Source organism: Suncus etruscus, chromosome 4, assembly GCF_024139225.1.
Source record: "Suncus etruscus isolate mSunEtr1 chromosome 4, mSunEtr1.pri.cur, whole genome shotgun sequence".
In the NCBI taxonomy this organism is placed as follows: Eukaryota; Metazoa; Chordata; class Mammalia; order Eulipotyphla; family Soricidae; genus Suncus; species Suncus etruscus.
In genome coordinates this window covers 3,978,009-3,997,633 of record NC_064851.1, presented here as the reverse complement: position 1 = coordinate 3,997,633, position 19,625 = coordinate 3,978,009, and the positions used below count along the sequence as shown (strand labels likewise).

Here is a 19,625-nt window from a genome sequence, read left to right as displayed (position 1 = left end):
CTAGCCCTGAAAAGATAAATGGAAGAAAGAGGCCTAGTAGATATATATATAAGACACTCCATCCCCAGAAACCTGAATATATATTCTTCTCCAATGTACATGGGTCATTTTCCAGGATAGACCACATGCTGGCACATAAAACATACCTCCATAAAATCAAGAGGATAGAAATTTTGCAAGCTACCTTTGCTGACCACAAGACTCTAAAATTAGATGTGAACTACAAAGGGATACAGAAAAAAAAAACTTTAACAACTGGAAATTAAACAGCCTACTACTGGACAACAAGTGGGTCGGAGATATAAGCAAAGAGAAAATCAAAACTTTTCTGGAAACAAATGGCAATGAAGATACAAATTATCAGTATCTATGGGACACAGCAAAAGTGGTACTGAGAAAAAATTTTAGCTCTGTGAGCACACATCAGGAAGGAAGAAGGGGCATATCTGACTAGCTTAATTACGCAGCTTATAAAATTAGAAAATGATTAACAAAGGGAATCAAAAATAAGGAGACAGAAGGAAATAACAAAGCTTAGAGCAGAAATCAATGAAATGGAAACCCAACACTCTCTGAACAAGTGAAAGCAGAGACAAACAGATGGGAATATATTAAGATGAGAAGCTTCTGCACCAAAAAAGGAAATAGTGCCCAAGATATAATAGCCACCCACTGAGTGGGAGAAACTATTCACCCAATACCTATCAGATAAGGGGCTAATCTCCTAAATATACAAGGCACTGACAGAACTTTACAAGAAAAAATCTAATTGCAACCTTCCGTGGGGGACCCCCGACCCGCAGGGGTGTGGAAATGAAGGTCGCTAGTAATTCGTGGGTTTGCCCGAGCAGAACCGATCTGTGAAGAAAACCTTGAGAAGTTAGTAAGAAAAGTCCTCAAGACAACACATGCTGTTCAAAAGGGATTTATTGCCGGGGAGATCAGCTTTTAAGGGCTGAAATACGTCAGGGGGTGTTACAGGTTTTCCACCAATTACAATTGCAAGCACTCATTAGCATAAGCTGGGGGCAGGTAATAGGGAGGGGTAAAGAGGTAGAGAGCACATGTTTATACTGAAAGCACAAGATTCAAACAGGGTTCTATCAATTGTACTCAGCAAGCATAAATAAAAAACCAGCTGTAAACATATTAATCTTTTGCTAACACAAAGGCAAGTTGCTCTATGATTTTCTTTCTGGCTGGATGTATTGGGCTGCTTTGAATTACTTTAGTATTTGTCTATTTCCTTTGTTCTCAGGGCATGGGCGCCTCTGGTCACGTGGGTGACAAGGTCAGGGATTTCTGAGGTGTCCTTTGTTCTAGGTTCCATCAGCTAGGCTCCCCGTAGTCCCCCCTTTTCTGTAATAATAAAAGAAAAAGAGCAAAATGGGTGGAGTGCCTGTCTTAGGTTACTTTGGTGGGCTTCCAGTTCTGGACATGGCAACAAGAGACCAAATTAAAAGTTTTTGCGTGCAAAATATTAGGAATGCCATGTTTGCACCCAGACACTGGCACCAAGCTATCCCCGTCATGAGCATCTCCACAGCCAGGAGCAGAGCGAGCAGGGGCATTTAGCCAGATACTCAAAACTCCTTAAAGCTCAGAAGTTGAAGCATAGGTTTATCCATAGCTTCATGTCCTTCGGGGTGCATTTAAGAGAGCCACTGATATTGGACCTACACTGAACATTAGGGTAATCTCATTAACCTGATTCTTAACAAATCTTGTGAGGCGACGGAATGCCTAGGGGCCAAAGGAAAAAGTAGCAAAAAGCCAATGAAAGGACCAAATTAGGCAGCAGCTTGGACAGCCAGGATGAGGTAAAGGACCAATTTTTATGTCAGGACTCATCTTAATCCCTCTGTCTATTTCTATCCTCTAGACTTTCTTCCACAAGTCTAATGCTATCTTTAACTAAGCCAAGTTTATTTTAAAAAAGCAACATTCTACTATAAGGATGACACAAATTTCCCCCTCCCTCAAAAAATGTCAAATTTAAACCACAGCGGTTTTTCTACACTATCTCTGCTAGGGATTCAACAGTGTGTTAAGTAGTGTAAACTTCTTTTAAGTTTGTAAACATTTCTAACAACAGTTATAAGGCATTAACAGATTTTAGAGTATGAACCAATGAATAAATTTCTGTGCTCACACCAATAACACCCAGGCCTCTCAATAAGGCTAGGGTGAAGGCAGTGTCTGATTTTCTACTGCAGCGGGAGAGAGACACAAGGTTATATCTAAGAGGTAATAAGGCAATTTTTGGTCTAACAGTCAATATAGGCATTAAAACAACAGGGAGATGCAAATCAAAACAACTATGAGGTACCATCTCATGCCACAGAGATTGGCACACATCACAAAGAATGAGAACAAGCAGTTCTGGTGTAGATTGGAGAGAAAGGAACTCTTATTTACTGCTGGTGGGAATGCCATCTAATCTGACCTTTATGGAAAGCGATATGGAGATTCCTCCAAAAACTGGAAATTGAGCTCTCATAAACCAGCTATACTACTCCTAGGGATATACCTTAGGAACATAAAAATACAATACAAAAATTCCTTCCTCACATCTATATTCCTTGCAGCACTATTTACCATAGCCTCTGAATAACCAAGATGCCCTTCAACAGATGAATTTTAGGCTAAAGAAACTATGGTACATATACACAATAGAATATTATGCAGCCATCAGGAGAGATGAAGTCATGAAATTTTCCTATATGTGGCTGTACATGGAATCTATTATGCTGAGTGAAATAAGTGAGAGGGAGAGAGATAGACACAGAGTAGTCTCACTCATGTATGGGTTTTAAGAAAAATAAAAGATATTTTTGCAATAATTCTCAGAGACAAAAGAGAGGAGGGCTGGAAGGTCCAGTTCATGATATGAAGCTCACCACAAAGAGTGATGAGTGCAGTTAGAGAAATAACTACATTGAGAACTATCATAACAATGTGAATGAACGAGGAAAGTAGAAAGCCTGTTTAGAGTACAGGTGGAAATGGGGTGGGAGGAGGGAGATTTGGGACATTGCACAGTGAAGGGGGGTGTTCTCTACATGACTGAAACCCAACTACAATCATATTTGTAATCAAGGTGTTTAAATAAAGATATTTAAAAGACAAGACCAATAAACTAAGACTCACAAAGTAAGGGAAAGAGAGAGAAACAATAAACATTATCAGAAATCTAAAGGGTGATGTCATACAAGCTTTTACTACAAAAATTCAAAGAGTAATCAGATTTTAAATTGTGAAACATTATGCCACAAAATGAGTATCTGGAAGAAATGGATACATTCTTGGAGTCCTAAAATCTCCCAACGTGAAACTAAGATAATCTGAATACTTGAACATACCTATCGTAATTGAGAAAACTGATATGGTAATCCAAAGGCTTCTCAAAATCAAAAGTCCAGACCCAGATGAACTAGTGAATTCTTTCACACCTTTAAAGAGGATCAATTGCTAGTCCTTTTTGGTTTTCCCAAGAAAAACAAGAAACAGAAACATTCCCAAAAAGAGACAATAGAGTTACGGGCCTGAAAGACCTACTCACAACATGAAGTTCACCACAAAGAGTGGTGAGTGCTGTTAGGGAAATAACTATGCTATCAACTAGCATGGCAATGTTAATGAATGAAAAAAATAGAATGCCAGTCTTTTTTTTTTTTTTTTTTTTTTTTTGGGCCACACCCGGCGATGCTCAGGGGTTACTCCTGGCTGTCTGCTCAGAAATAGCTCCTGGCAGGCACGGGGGACCATATGGGACACCGGGATTCGAACCAAACACCTTTGGTGCTGGATCGGCTGCTTGCAAGGCAAATGCCGCTGTGCTATCTCTCCGGGCCCAGAATGCCAGTCTTGAATACAGGCAAGGATAGGGGAAGTCGGAGGGAGGCATTTGTAGCGGGAAGGTTGCACTGGTGAAGGGAAGTGTTCTGTTTATGACTGAAACCCCACTACAATCATGCTTGTAATAATGGTGCGTAAGTAAAGATTTTATTTCAAAAAAGAAATTTTTATGTACAAAAATTATATTTCATACAATTGTCCTAATATATAAATATTTTCCAATATTGAGAAAAGATTAGAATCATAATTGTATTTGTAATATACTGAAGATTCATTAATGCACAGTTTAGGTAATTTATATGGAATTCCTCAATAACACAGCTCATTGCTCTTTTTGTTTCAATTAATTACTATGTCAAACATCTAAATGACTAATTATTTTAGGACAGAGAGAATACAAAGGTAATAATACTATAGGTGTCCTAAAAAATATCCAGAATTTTCACCATCTCTTTCTAATCTGAAGTAAATTATTATTTTAGTCTACAGAAATCGGAAAGGATTTTAAGTTTTTGGTTTTTGGGCCATCCTGGTGGCACTCAGAGATTCTCCTGTATTTGCATTCAGGAATTGTTCCTGGTAGGCTCTGGGGACCGTATTGGATGTCAGGGATTGAACCCGGATTGGCTGTGTGCAAGATAAATGCCCTACCTGCTGTGCTATAGCTCTGCCCCCCAAAATTGAAAAAGACTTCACAGAGTTGATTTTAGACATAATATTAGACATAATTTTAGACATAAATTTTAGCCATGAAACTAATAGCAACTTAGATATCTAGAAGATACAATGACAATAGATGATTAATCTACATTATCATTTATCACTAAATTCTGTTTACTATATTTATTGATATTTGATTAACATCAACAATAACAATACTTAAAGTTCCATTTTTTTTCTTAACACAGTAAGACAATGTTAGGTTCATTCTTTCCAGAATATATCATTTTTATTGGTTTATATTTCTAATGATTGAAGTGTCATTATATAGCAAAATATGATTATATATCAAAATATATAGCTTAAAGAGGTCATAGGAGACATAAATATAAAACTGTATTCAATAAGAGAGGACTTAAATTTCTCCCTTATTCCATTATCCCTAGCCACTTTCTGTTGGAATGGTGTTCTTACATCTCTCCATGGTTGTGGGTGAAGTAGGAAAAAACTTAAATGATTTGATATTGAGGGTAGCCAAGATGTTCTCTGAGTCTACCAAAGTTGCACTTCTTGATGACTCTGATGTGGAAGGTAGAATAACACACATGGAACATTTGTCGATGTTGACTGCAAAAAGATCTTTAGTATAAAGTGCTGATCCCTAAAGAAAGAAAACCAGGTTTAGGAGGAAATGCCAAATAGAGAGATTTATGTCATGGTTTATCCTGATGACCATAGGAGGTCCAGCCTACATTGACTTGGTTTTACGATAGCATTTCCTGATCATTGACAACTTAACATAATCACTCATCAATATTTTATTGATTGTATTGTATTGTATTTTATTGTTTGAAGGTTTCAAAGGATTAAGTCTGGAGAGCACCAAAAAGACCATTTATGTGACTCACATGGAAAAAAGAGAATCAAGTAAAGGTAAAAGTGAAGTCAAAAATTTAAGAGTAAAACGTTATGAATCTAAAGGCATATTTTACATTCTCACTCTTTCTTTCTAGATGATACTTTTCCCAAGATGAACTAACAGAGTAGTATTACTTCTTTCCTTTAGTGAAAAAAAAAAAGGACAGATTTAGTCTATCTCCAGCAAGATTAGACTCTAATATTGATCAAAGTTAATGCTAGAAGCTCTGGAGACTTTAGATCATTTTATGTTTTTCCTTTCTTTGGACTAAAATAATGGAAGGGAAATAGGAACTTTATGTCTACTTTTCTTAAGAAATAAGTAAAATAAAATCATTCATGACATTTGATAAAATATTTTTTTAAATATTGCCAGCATTACTTTATAAAAGTAAAATGCCTTGGTAACCATTCATACAGCATATTGATTTGTTTGTTTTTATCCAGGAGCTTGATAGTAAACAATGGAATATAAACCGATGAGGGTTTAGAAACAAATATAGTGACAGTCATGATGCCACAGATGAATAATTGATTCATTTCTCAAACAAGTAAGCCTGATTCTTTATATTTATATTTCTACCAAGTAACATAGTGAATTTCTACCAAGTAACATAGTGAATTACTTTCTATAAAAGACACATGCAGAAAATGTGGAATGTTAGAGCATAAAGACTGGCCAATGTTGTCTTGCGTTTGGCCATTAAGTCAAAATCAGATTCAAAAGATGTAGAGAAACTTATTTCTGTCATGATTATAAATTTATAAATGTATAAATTTATAAATTATTATAAATTTAATTATTTATGTCATGACATAAATAATAATCATAAAACATAGTGACTCCTCTCCTCAGCATAAATTTAAGAACCACAGTACTTGAGTTTATGTTCAAAATCTGCTGCTCGGGGCCGGAGAGATAGCATGGAGATAAAGTGTTTGCCTTCCATGCGGAAGATTGGTGGTTCAAATCCTGGCATCCCATATGGTCCCCTGAGCCTGCCAGGAGCGATTTCTGAGCATAGAGCCAGGAGTAGCCCCTGAGCACTGCCAGCTGTGACCCAAAAAAAAAAAAATCTTCTACTCTCCTGATGTGTGGACTTGGGCAGGCTACTTACTTTCCTGTCCTAAAATATCTGCCCCCACAAAGTAATTTTTAAAATTAAATGAATTAAAATATATACAAAATGCTTAGAAGGATTCCTGTTACCTGATAACTATGATAAAACTATAAACTTAATTTTATGGTCTATTTTGACTATTTGCTATGATGAGTCATAATGACTAAATTAATTTCATTAATTATTATTATTACCAAATAATTACAAACTTAACACCATGGTGTCATCACTATAAGAATTCACTATTATTTATATGATACTCACAGGAAGAATAAATAGTTTAGGAAAATGTTCAAGAAATTGCCATTCTTTCTTCAGGTAATCCAGAGAGCCAATGAATACTATATCTTTTAATTCTTGTTCAGTATAGTTGCTGGCTCTTAAGGGCATTACAAAATTCTGAAGTCCCATCAGCCTCGATTGTGCATCACCAAAAATACAGACTACCACATGGTTCTGAAATCCATGTTTTAACTTGTCAGTCTTTCTCTAAACATAAGCATGCCAGAGGTTAGTCATTTTAAGAATCATGATGTGAATCCTTCAGAGAGGCGTCTTTTCTCCTACCCTCTTTCTTACTGATAACTCCCACAGTAATATTGTTACACAAATGTAATAGAAGTTTGCAATTTTCTTATCAAAGATGGAACTTAGGCATAGTGGCATGAGTATACTTTTCTTGGGGGGGAGGCGGGGGTACTTTAGCAGAGCTCAGTGGTTACTCTTGGCTCTGTGCTTATGAATCACTCCTGGCAAAACTCACAGGATCATAGGTGGTGCAAGTAGTTTTATGCAAGGCTAATGAACTCTTTCTGGCCCTGTTTATGCTTTTAAAAATATGTGTGTAGTTCCTTCTGATTCCACTTGTTAAAGTTTCCTATTTGCCAGGATTTCATAAATTCAAGTTTATACAGCAATCATTTATCTAGGTACAAAATAATGAAATCAAACACAGAAAATATTTCTAATTTTCACTGCATGCTTTTAGACTATAAATGCTTAAATATTTGGTGAGAAACTATGATATTTCAAATTCTATTGATGATCCAGTACCTAAGGTGGTTGGTTCGAATCCCGGTGTCCCATATTACCAGGTGCTATTTCTGAGCAGATAGCCAGGAGTAACCCCTGAGTGCCACCGGATGTGGCCCAAAAAACAAACAAAAGAAAAAATTCTATTGATGAGCCTATGCCTTCTAAAAATTAGTTGTGTGGCATGATATGTAATAGTTTTCATATATTTCATTCTAATGGAAATACATATTTGTTTGAACTATATAGAAATGTCTTTTTATAGGTCAAAAGTAATTACATATAGAACCAATTTTTATTGGTTCAATGCAATGCACTGAAAAGATTGAATAGATTCTTTTCAAAGTAGAGGGAAAAATTCATGAAGAGTATAAAATAATTGGAAGTTTAGAAGAATTATATTTTCTCCAAAATATTAAATTATACCCAAAAATATTGTCAAATTTCTATTTGTTAACATCTCCCCAACATTTCTAAGTTGGAAATCACTTAAAATAAAAAAATTTTTTCATTGTGCCTACACATACATGCATTGAAGACTAATAAACACAATAAGTTAAGTTAGAAATAAGAAAACAACCATTATGGCAGCTTATTTTAAGCTAATGTTTGATTTCTTTCAATAAATAAGCCAATATCATCCATCTCTCATTGAACTGGAAAGGAACATGTCCTGAATAAGTTTTTATTTTGGTTTATCATGAGCTGCATTACAAAGCTAATTAACATACTTTTTTTTTTTTTTTTTTTTACGGGACGCGCAGGACGGGCGAGGGGGGGGACGCGCGGGAGAAGCGAGGGAAGAGAGAGCCGGGCCGGAGCCAGGGACTGGAAGGGGGGACCGAAGCCCCCCCCACAACGGGCCCATCCGCCCCCGACCCAGGGCGGACGACGGGCTGCCCCCCGAGGGGTCTTTAAACCTCCGCGCCGGAACGCGCTAGGTACCTGGGCCAGGCGGGGCGCGAAACGGGAGCGAGACCGACCGGGTGGAAGAGAGGACGCGCGTGGCTAGGTCCGGGACGGCCGACGGGAGGGCGCGACGCCCCCGAAGGACCCTCCCGACCACGCGGACCGACCACCCGCGGCGGCCTCGGAACCGACGCGCCCCCGAGCGGGAAAGTGAGGGACGAGGAGAAACGGACGGGGCCAGGCGAGTCAGTTGAGCGGAGGGGGACACGCAGGACGCGCGCGCCCGCTCGGCGAGCGGGAGGAGGACGGAGAAGGACGGCCTCGAGAGACAGGAGCGCAGGGAAGAGGCGAGGAGGGGGCGGCGGGGGGAACACCCCGAACGCACGCAACCCCTCGACGCCGTCGCGCCCGACGCTCCTCATCGCTCTCTCGCGGCTCGCCACCCGCCGCCGACGACAAAGCTAATTAACATACTAATTAACGTCTCTGAACTGCAACAGTTTTCAGTTAAAATGGCTTAAAATAGTAATCAAATGTGCTGCAGAAATAATTGACTAAAAGTACAATGTTTTGTATGACAAGTGGACTTGGACGTGCCCTTTGGATACCCCCCACTGGAATGACTGTTGAACAAGCCCATGGACACACCCCCTTGTCATGCCAGGTATTAAAGGGAAAACTTGAACCTTTTCGAGGTGGCCCAGAATAGTGACCAGAGGGGCCGGAGAGATAGCATGGAGGCAAGGCATGCCTTCATGCAGAAGGACGATGGTTCGAATCCCAGCATCCCATATGGTCCCCTGAGCCTGCCAGGAGCAATTTCTGAGCATAGAGCCAGGAATAGCCCCTGAGCGCTGCCAGGTGTGACTCAAAAAAAAAAAAAAAAAAAGAATAGTGACCAGAGTAGTACCTACTGGTCCCCAAGGGGTCCAGAGATAAAGCATCAGAGAGATGTTACCTGCTTGTATCTATTCCCTTTTCTTTCTTTCTTTTTTTTTTTTTTTTTGTTCCAGGGCCTCCCCGGTGCAGAAGTCAGTCTCAAGGTGGAATCGAAAGTGTGCTTAGGTTCTCTCCTCTCTTCTCTCTCTGTACTGGGCCAGTGTTGGCATTCCTGGATGGGCATGAGACTCCCACCCAGCAGCCAAGCCCATGGGCTTCTACGTGCCCTGTAGCACCGGGCACTACCAGCCCTGCATGGCAGCCATGGACCTCTGCAGTGCTTAGCTCACTAATTGTTTAGTGATGTTGGTGTTTTATTTATTTCTTTTGAAGGGGAATGTGCCTGACAATGTCCAAGGCTCACTTCTAGGTGAGTCTATGCTTTGGAGTCACTCCTGGTGGTGTTCAGGGGACCATATGGTACCAGGAATAAAATCAATCTAGTCCTCTCTAATGTAAGACATGTACTTATGTCATTAAGCTACCTCTTTCTCTGGCCCTATTCAGTAATTGGTCAAATCTGAATCTCATTGAATTCCTAGTTGTTTTAGTGGAGGATGTCAACCATTATCAAACTATTAAGCATTATCAAATGTGTTTATAACCACTTCCTGTCTGAGTATTCATATTCTTGAGCATATAGAGAGTCAGAAAATTTCAAATGGATGTGGCATTCTTCCTTAGGCCAGTTCTTAGCTGGCCTAAGAGACAAGCTTCTATAAAACTGCAATGGATGACATTTAACAGAATAAATATGGAACATTTAATATCTCAATCATTGGAGTTTTCCAAATAAGCATGTTCTGGGAAATACTTTCATTCCAAAGGTGTTTCTCTGGATAGGAAAAATTAATCTACTTGTCTGGAAATCTTTCCCAAATAATGATACTAATGATACTACTCTTAACCAAATCTACTAAATAATTGTCTCTAATCTGATTACTTTTAACTTGAGTAATGAAGCCTTGAATAATATTTAATGCAACACACCTGAAGTACAACAAATTCTCTTCTGAGTACCACACAAAACAATTAGAAACAAGATATATTTAAAAAAAATGTGTGATTGGGCCTAGCTAGAGAGGCAACATATTGAAAAGATATGTAGCACAAAACTATTTCCAAATTGAGAAGGGGAGAGTGGTGAGAGTGAAGTCAGGAAGAGGATACTCTACTGATTTAAAGGAGTTTATATTGACTATTTCCAGTTGACCCTTTTGCACACTAAGTGAAATCCAAAGTCTCCCTCAGGTTTTTATTTTAGATATTTCTTCTGGCTAATCAGAAGTTTCAAAATCCTTAGAATTTATAAAACTAGAAGTTTCTCTAAACATTCTAATAGATACAGTTGTTATTCCAAACTATACTTCAAGTTGACTATAGAATCAAGTATTACAAGCAAGATAACATAATAAAATGTCATCATAATTAATAGAAGCATGTTTGATTCCATGTCTTATAGATGGCATTATGTGATAGATGACTCTGTCTGCAACCAACTTCCAAACCTTCCTGAAGATTTTCTTCCCACTGAGAGCATGTTCAGTTTTCTGCTCAATGAGTGTTTGTTTATTTTGCTCAGTTTAAAATAACATGACTACAAAACTGGCAAGTTTCAGAAAACCCAATTATCTTCTATTCCATATAAAAGATACAAAAATTTTGTGCTTCTGATTACGTTCTTTTTTTCTGATTATGTTTGTACAGAAGTTGAAATTTAGTGACACTGAGTTACAAAGAGTGTGAGTGCATACGTGATATATGTGTGCATGTGTTTAAAAGAAAAAATATGAACTAAAGTACTTTTGGAATACAAGATAAGAATACCATTGTCAATTTGTCACAGTTAAAATTATGCAATGCATGCTCATTTTTATTAGTTAAGTTTGCCAAGTGCTGCTTGCAAGGTAAACAGATTACTGAGATTCTAGTAGCATTTCCAACTCTGGAAAAGGAGAATAGAATAGATGGGAATCTGAAAATCAGGTGTCAGCATTTAAATTGGGGGACAAGTATTTGTATATCTTAGCTGATTGTACTTCATGTAATTGAACTAGTTTCCTTGAGAAGACTGACAGCAATAGAATTCTAATACATACAACAATTCACTATGTTATTTGGGAGTGAGTAATCTCTAGCAGATATATTCCTTACTAAAGTGCTAAGTAAAAGCACTGTCGGCTTTAAGGGGAAAAAACATATAGAAAATATAAACTTTGAAACCAACAAATTAGAATAAGAATTTGGTTTTATAAAGGAAAGGTTGCATAGTCTTTGTAAACGGTACATTTCCTTTGTGAGTTTAAGTTAATTAGATTTATTAGCAAAAGAGCAAATTTTAGGAGAAAATAATTCTGCATAAAGGAGTCATCTAAATGAGTGAATAGCTATCAAAGGAGGAAGAGGCACAGTTGAAGAAGAACCTGATCAAATTGCTTTGTCCAGCATATTACTCACATAGTTTTATGAAATGCTATGCATCACTGTGCATACATTCATGTGGCTGGCTAGGTCTACGTTTTTATTTCATAATGTGTGCTTTGAGAGAAAGAGAAGTTGATTATGACTAGTAGAAGTATGCCATTTACCCTAAAAGTAACCTGTTTTAGTTAAAATGTGGTTCAAGATCACCTACCAGAATCACATTCTCCAAAGGAGTCGCTTTGCACCAATGAAACATGCCACTGCTATCAAGCATACTCTTCTCTTGAGTCTGAAAATTCCTAAATAGAAGGGGAAAAGTTATTCCAAGAATATTGAGGGCTGGTATAAATCAAATTTAAAATGTCAAACTCAGCCTTGAGCCAACTTGATAAATTTTCTACAGAACTGAGATTATTATGTTGAGTACTATGTTGAGGTGAAGACTGGGACAGAAAGAGGTGAGCTGAGTTTGGGAAGAGGGGCACTAGTAGAAGAGATTGTGATACAAAGGTGTGCATGAAATTCTGCCATTAACAGTATTGTAACTCTGGTGGAAAAATATTAAAGTTTATGTAATGACCTCATTGTATTCTTAAAATAATCTTACCTCTCTCACATACTTCTCTATAGCAAGCATGCTATTTTGTTCAAACATCACAGGTGTGTAGCTATATTTTCCAATATGCTAAACATATTCCTGCCTCTGTCTTTCTTTTTTTTTAAGTTTACCATAATTTTATTATAATTTAATATACATAATTACATAAAACAAATGAAAAATAGGTGAAATTTGTTTCTTCAGATGATCCTTACTAATTCAAAAACCTTGAAGTTTACTATCTTCTACTGTCTTATTAGAAGGATAAAAAACTTTGAATGAAAATCCACTTCTTGGAAATGAGCCAGGATTTATGCAGAGACATTCAGTATTGGTCAAAGTGAAAGGATCATATTTATCTGCAATGACAAGCAGATCAGGCACAGGATACACTCTCAGAGCATAGTCATATGCCCAATACACTGGGCACACATAAAGAGGTAGAGGAGTGAGGTGTCCTTGAGATAAGATGGTCTTTACGAAATGATTAGGAATATCTAAATTTTTGCTAGGAAAACGAACACAGTTTCTGCACATTTTATTTACTAAGTCTTCTCGAAAGATAATAACTTCTTGTGTACAATATTGAATTCTGCAGGGATTAGTAGTAAAAACTGAAAATGGTACTCATTGTCTAAATTCATTAGTAATACTTTCAGCAAGTGGTGGCCTTGGTAGGATAGAACCAAATCCAGGGTCCTCTGGGCCAGGAACAAACACAAAACGACTGCTTTGGTGAATATTTGGATATTCACATATTATATCTGCCAGAGTTTTTAGAGCATCTTTCAAAGCTTGAACCTGGTTTTTTCCATATGGTGCAGATGAAAAATTGCCACACAGTATAAAGCAGGTAGGTGGTGATGGTGAATAACCAGAAAACATAATGCGAAATTTTTCCAATACTTCTGCTTGGTCCAACCAAACATCAGATACAAAAACAAACATGGCATCTTTATTCTCATCTTCGAGTTGTTTAAGTTTTGCAGAACTTTTCACGGATATATTAGAAGGCCCACCAAAAAAATTTATATTTCCATAGTATGCCCTAGTAGTACAAGAGGGTTCGGTGGGTGGAAATCCAAATGCATTAACATGAAACACTTGATCTTCAAACCAACCTTCGGCTAAGACAAAGCACGACTCTGTGTATAAGCCACTATGAAACTGGTACATGAAGGTTAAAAAAAATGCTTCTATACTATGGTGAGAAAGTCAACTTAACTTTTGATACCAACAGTACTGTTTAATAATACAAAGACTTCACATCTGAAACTGTGCAGGGACTGTAACTTTTTAAAAGAAAGTTTTAAGTTCGAAATATCTCCAGGGAACCAGAGCAATAGGAATAGCATTTGCCTTACAAATGGTCAACATGGATTCCTGGCACCCTATATAGCATCCTCACCTTCATATAGATCGCCAGGAGTGATCCCTGAGTGAAGTGCCAAGAGTATTCCATGAGCACTGCCAGATGTGACTCTGAACCTGCCCCCCTCCAAAAAAATAAAGTCTCCAGGTCTGATTCCCAGAGCCTGCTAATACCGACAGCATTGCTCATTCTCAGCATATTATAATAAATTTCCTCGGTGATCTATCTATCTGGGTTCTCCAACTGAGGGGAAATAAAAATTGTTTTGTCTCTTTATTTGAGTAACTTCTTTTGGGGCTCACCTTGCAATGCTCAGGAGTCACTCCCAATGTGCTCAGAAGACCAAGGGTGCCAGATACCAATCAAGGACTTCCCAGGGCCAGAGCAAAGCACAGCAGGTAATGTGTTTGCCTTGCATGTGGCTGACCCAGGTTTGATCCCTGGCATCCCATATGGTCCCCCGAGCCCATCAGGAGTAATTTCTGAGTGTAGAGCCAGGAGTAACTCGAGTGCCACAGGCATGACCCCCCCAAAAAATAAAAAATAATAAAAAATAAAAAAACCAGGAAATCATGCACTCAGACCCTTGATTAATCTCTCCAGCCCTGTTTTTCTTAAATTATGTGCCTGAATTTGATACAAATATTGTTACATAAATAAACCAAATATGTAAATCTGGGAATAGAGATAGATATTCAGTTACCCCAATTCATATAAAAGATTTTTAAAACAAAGGATATAGCTTTACTGAGATCTACTTGCACTGTTCCTGTTGGATCTTCTAGAAAATATTTTCCCTCCTTCAACTGGGTTATCATTCCAAGAACAATTACATCTCCAATTTTTGTTGTACTGCCCAATAAAGTTTCTATTGTTTTAAGCTGAAATTTGCTTCCACTTTCATCAGGGTTAGACCCAATCACTGGAGGAGTAAACAATTCATGTCTGCATGTCCGCTGGTGCAAGATGGTATAACGTTCACAGAACAGCTCTGCTTTATCTCTTGCTGTTCCAAATAAAGTTGGTGGAGGGTGGTTGGTCAGTGACAGGGGAAGAAATTTTTTTCTTTCTGAATTATACACAAAGCGTGGAATATCAAATGCTCCTATAATATTGAAAATATGTTCTATTGTTTCCTCTACAGACTGACTGCATTCCTGGACTGCTGTTTCCACCACAGATCGTTCAATCATGTTTGATGACAAGGGTTGCTTTTCCACTGCATCAATGATCTTTTCCAATGCATCCTCAAGCTCCACTTCATTGATAGACTGGAGAGCTTCTAGAAGGTATTTAGTAGCTTCACCCCGGAGCAGAAAGCCACGCAGCTTGAAAGCCGAGAGAGTCCGACTTCTCCTGCCTCTGTCTTTCAACACAGTTTACCTGCTAAAATTATCTCTATTATTGGGACTTGAGCGGTGGCGCAAGCAGTAGGGCATTTGCCTTGAACCTGCTAACCTAGGATGGACGTGGGTTCAATCCCCGGCATCCCATATGGTCCCCCAAGCCAGAAGCAATTTCTGAGCACATAGTCAAGAGGAACCCATGAGTGTCCCCAGATATGACCCAAAAACAAAACAAAAAAATTATCTCTATCATATAGCCACAAAGATTACTCAAGTCATAATACAAACAATTGACTTGAGAAAGCTGACCTGAGCACTCCATTTAAAATAGTGAAATTCAGGGCTGTAGTGAAAGCACAGCAGTAAGGCATTTGCCTTGCATGCGGCTGACCCAGGACAGACCTGGGTTCAATCCCTGGCGTCCCATATGGTTCCCCAAGCGAGAAGCAATTTCTGAGTGTGTAGCCAAGAGTAACCCCTGAGCATCACTGGGTGTGCCCCAAAACCAAATAAATAATTAATTAAATAATGAAAATTTTGTTATTGAACTAACATATAGAAAGGTGCTTTGTGATCTAAAATCAAATAAAGAACCAAAAGTTTCCTATACCATATATCACCTTCTAAGTGCTAGATAATTAACTTTTTTCGTTTTTGTTTTTGTTTTTGGGTCACACCCAGCGGTGCTCAGGGGTTACTCCTGGCTGTCTGCTCAGAAATAGCTCCTGGCAGGCACGGGGGACCATATGGGACACCGAGATTCAAACCAACCACCTTAGGTCCTGGATTGGCTGCTTGCAAGGCAAACGCCGCTGTGCTATCTCTCCGGGCCCAAATAACTTTTTTCATTTATTTTATTATTAGTCATGTTCACACTGTCATTCCTGATTAGCACATGAAATCCATAGAAAAAGCACACATTGACATGTTTATGCATTGCCTCAGTAGTAGCATTACCCTCACATTTCTAGTCACAGAGTGCTTACTAACTAAAAGAGGGCTGATGAATACATCTAAAAATTTGCATGAGGTGCTTTTGATGACTCTGAGGACTTCAAGAGAAATCTTTGCTGTGCCTGTCTGTCTTTCCGGAATACTTGAAGCTCTTCTCAGAGACCTAGGGAGCGCACCCCCAAAAAACTGCATACTGAAGCTGCCCAGAAAGTGAGTAAAGTCTGGCTGTGGGGGTCGCCAGGCAGAGAGCTGAGCCCTCTGACCTGCGAAGGCTCTGCCCTGCTGTGCCTTTGATGACTCTGAGGACTTCAAGAGAAATCTTTGCTGTGCCTGTCTGTCTTTCCTGAATACTTGAAGCTCTCCTCAGAGGCCTAGGAAGTGCACCTCCAAAAAAAACTGTCACATAGAGGCCCCAGAAGAGCCACACTCTTTCTAACCAATGAACCCCACCACAACACGCCTAAAAAATCACACTACAAGCGTGACAATGGGGAAACCTTGCAGGCAAACACCATGCACAGAGAATGAAGATGATAGCTCGGATGACCTAAAAAATTCCAACCATCTGATTAACCTCTCGGATAAGGAGTTTAGGATAGAAATATGGAAGATGTTTGTAGAACTCAAAGAAAGCATAGATCGATCTGAACAGAACACAAAGACAGAAATCAGAAAACTCCAAACTGAAATAAGAGATCTGAAAAACACGGTAGCTCAACTGAAAAATTCAGTGGATGGCCTCTCCAGCAGGGTAACAGCAGCTGAGAACAGAATTGTCATGCTGGAAGATGAGATGCAGAAAAACTCAACACAGCAGAAGATATTGGAAAAGAACCTTAAGACAAACGATCAGGCAATAAAAAAAGTACTCAAGGAATGTGAACGGATGAAAATAGAAGTCTTTGATAAACTAACAGAAACAACATAAGAATCATTGGAGGGGCCGGCGAGGTGGCGCTTGAGGTAAGGTGTCTGCCTTGCAAGCGCTAGCCAAGGAAGGACCACAGTTCGATCCCCCAGCGTCCCATATGGTCCCCCCAAGCCAGGGGCAATTTCTGAGTGCTTAGCCAGGAGTAACCCCTGAGCAGCAAACGGGTGTGGCCCGAAAAAAAAAAAAAAAAAAAAGAAAGAATCATTGGAGTCCCAGAGGCCCAGGCAGGAGATCTCCAGGAAGAATCAAATGTCAAAGACATCATCAAAGAGATACTCCCAGAATTAAAGACTACATGCAATCAAATCCTGCATGCCCAAATAGTACCAGCTAAAAGAGATCCAAAGTAAAACACCTAAGACAAATCCTCATTACAATGACAAATCCCACAGATAGAGATAAAAATACTAAAATCAGAAAGATCAAAAAGGGAAATTACAATCAAAGGAGTATCCCTAAGACTTACAGTAGACATGTCACAAGAAACTCTCAAGGCCAGAAGACAGTGGTGGGATATTGTGACAAGACTGAATGAAATGGATCCTTCACCAAGAATACTGCACCCAGCCCAACTCACGTTCAGGTTTGAAGGAAAGATACATAGCTTCATGGATAAACGACAGCTCAGAAACTTCACAGATGAAAAAACAGGCTTAAAGGAAAAACTGAAAGGTCTATTTTAAGACAAGAGAGACCAACAAATACAGCAAACTTATCTACAAAGATGACATTAAATCCTATGTCAATCATCTCCCTCAATGTCAATGGACTAAATTCACCAATTAAAAGACACAGAGTGGCAAAATGGGTCAAAAAGATGAATCCAACCTTCTTCTGCCTAAAAGAAACACACCTGAATAGTCAGAACAAACATAAACTCAAAATCAAAGACTGGAGGAAAATCATGCAATCAAACAACACCCTTAAAAAAGCTGGGGTGGCCATATTAATATTTGATGACACCAACATTATACTCAGAAAAGTTGTAAGGGACAAAGATGAATACTATGTACTAATCAAGTGATATGTACAACAGGAAGAAATCAGACTATTAAACATATATGCACCCAATGAGAGACCAGAAAATTATCTAATATAACTACTGACAAATCTGAAAGAAGACATCAATAATAACACAATAATTGTGGGAGACCTCAACACGGCCCTGTCAACACTTGATAGGTCAACCAGACTGAAACCCAACAAAAGCATACTATCCCTGAAAAGAGTAATGGAAGAAAGAGGACTAGTAAATATATAGGATACTCCACCCCAAAAATTCTGGATACACATTCTTCTCCAATATAAATGGGTCATTCTCCAAGATAGATTACATGCTGACACATAAAACATACCTTCATAAAATCAAGAGGGTAGAAATAGTGCAGGCTACCTTTGCTGACCACAAGGCTCTGAAATTAGATATGAACTACAAAGGCACACAGAGGAAAAACTTTAAGAATTGGAAATTAAACAACCTGCTGCTGAACAACGAGTGGGTCTGAGATGAAATCAAAGAGGAAATCAAAACTTTCCTGGAAACAAATGATAATGAAGACTCAAACTGCCAGAATCAATGGGACACAGCTAAAGCAGTCCTGAGAGGAAAATTTATAGCTTTACAAGCACACATCAGGAAGGAAGAAGGGGCATAGCTGAATAACTTAATGATGCAGCTCATAAAATTAGAAAATGACCAACAAAAGGAACCAAAAATAGGGAGACAGAAGGAAATAACAAAGCTGAAAGCAGAAATCAATGAAGTGGAAAACCAAAAAACAATTCAAAAGATCAACAAAAGCAGAAGTTGGTTCTTTGAAAAAATAAACAAGATTGATACACCATTGGCAAAACTCACAAAGAAAGAGAGAGCGAAACCTGATAACCTGTATTAGAAATGAAAAAGGGGAGCTCACGACAGATATTGCAGAGATCCAAAGGGTAATCAGAGACTGCTTTGAAAAACTTTATGCTACTAAACATGAGAACCTAGAACAAATGGATAAATTCTTGGACACTTATAACCTTCCACAGTTAAGTAAGGAGGATGTAGCATATCTAAACACCTCCATCATTATTGAGGAAATTGAAACTGTAATCAAACATCTGCCCAAAAAGAAAAGCCCAGGCCCAGATGGATATACTAATGAATTCTTTCAAGCCTTTCAAGAGGAGCTACTACCAGGCTCGTCCATAAAACTGAAAAAAAGGGAACACTCCCAAATAGCTTTTATGACCCAACATCACCTTGATACCATAACCAGACAGAGATGCTGCCAAAAAAGAAAATTACATACCAATATCCCTGATGAATGCAGACTCAAAGATCTTCAACAAAATCCTGGCAAATAGGATCCAATGCATTATCAAGAAGATCACACACCACGACCAAGTAGGTTTCATCCCAGGAATGCAAGGATGGTTTAACATCCGCAAATCTATCAACATAATACACAACATCAACAACAAGAAAAATAAAAATCACATGATCATATCAATAGACTAGAGAAAGCATTTGATAAGGTCCAACACCCATTCTTGATCAAAACTCTCAGCAAGATGG

At 38.5% G+C, this 19,625-nt stretch overlaps 1 protein-coding gene across 1 annotated transcript in view; it reads right to left on the bottom strand.

Annotated features, from left to right (window-relative positions):
* Window positions 1–19,625, bottom strand: part of LOC126006916 (potassium channel subfamily U member 1-like) — a 130,114-nt gene that overhangs the window by 28,779 nt on the left and 81,710 nt on the right. The window contains exons 23-27 of the mRNA XM_049772456.1: window positions 15,876–15,899; window positions 15,104–15,110; window positions 12,073–12,160; window positions 6,822–7,046; window positions 4,993–5,179 (exon numbers count right to left, since the gene is read on the bottom strand). Of these exons, the coding sequence (XP_049628413.1) occupies window positions 4,993–5,179; window positions 6,822–7,046; window positions 12,073–12,160; window positions 15,104–15,110; window positions 15,876–15,899 (531 nt within the window). The remainder of the gene's footprint in view (window positions 1–4,992; window positions 5,180–6,821; window positions 7,047–12,072; window positions 12,161–15,103; window positions 15,111–15,875; window positions 15,900–19,625) is intronic.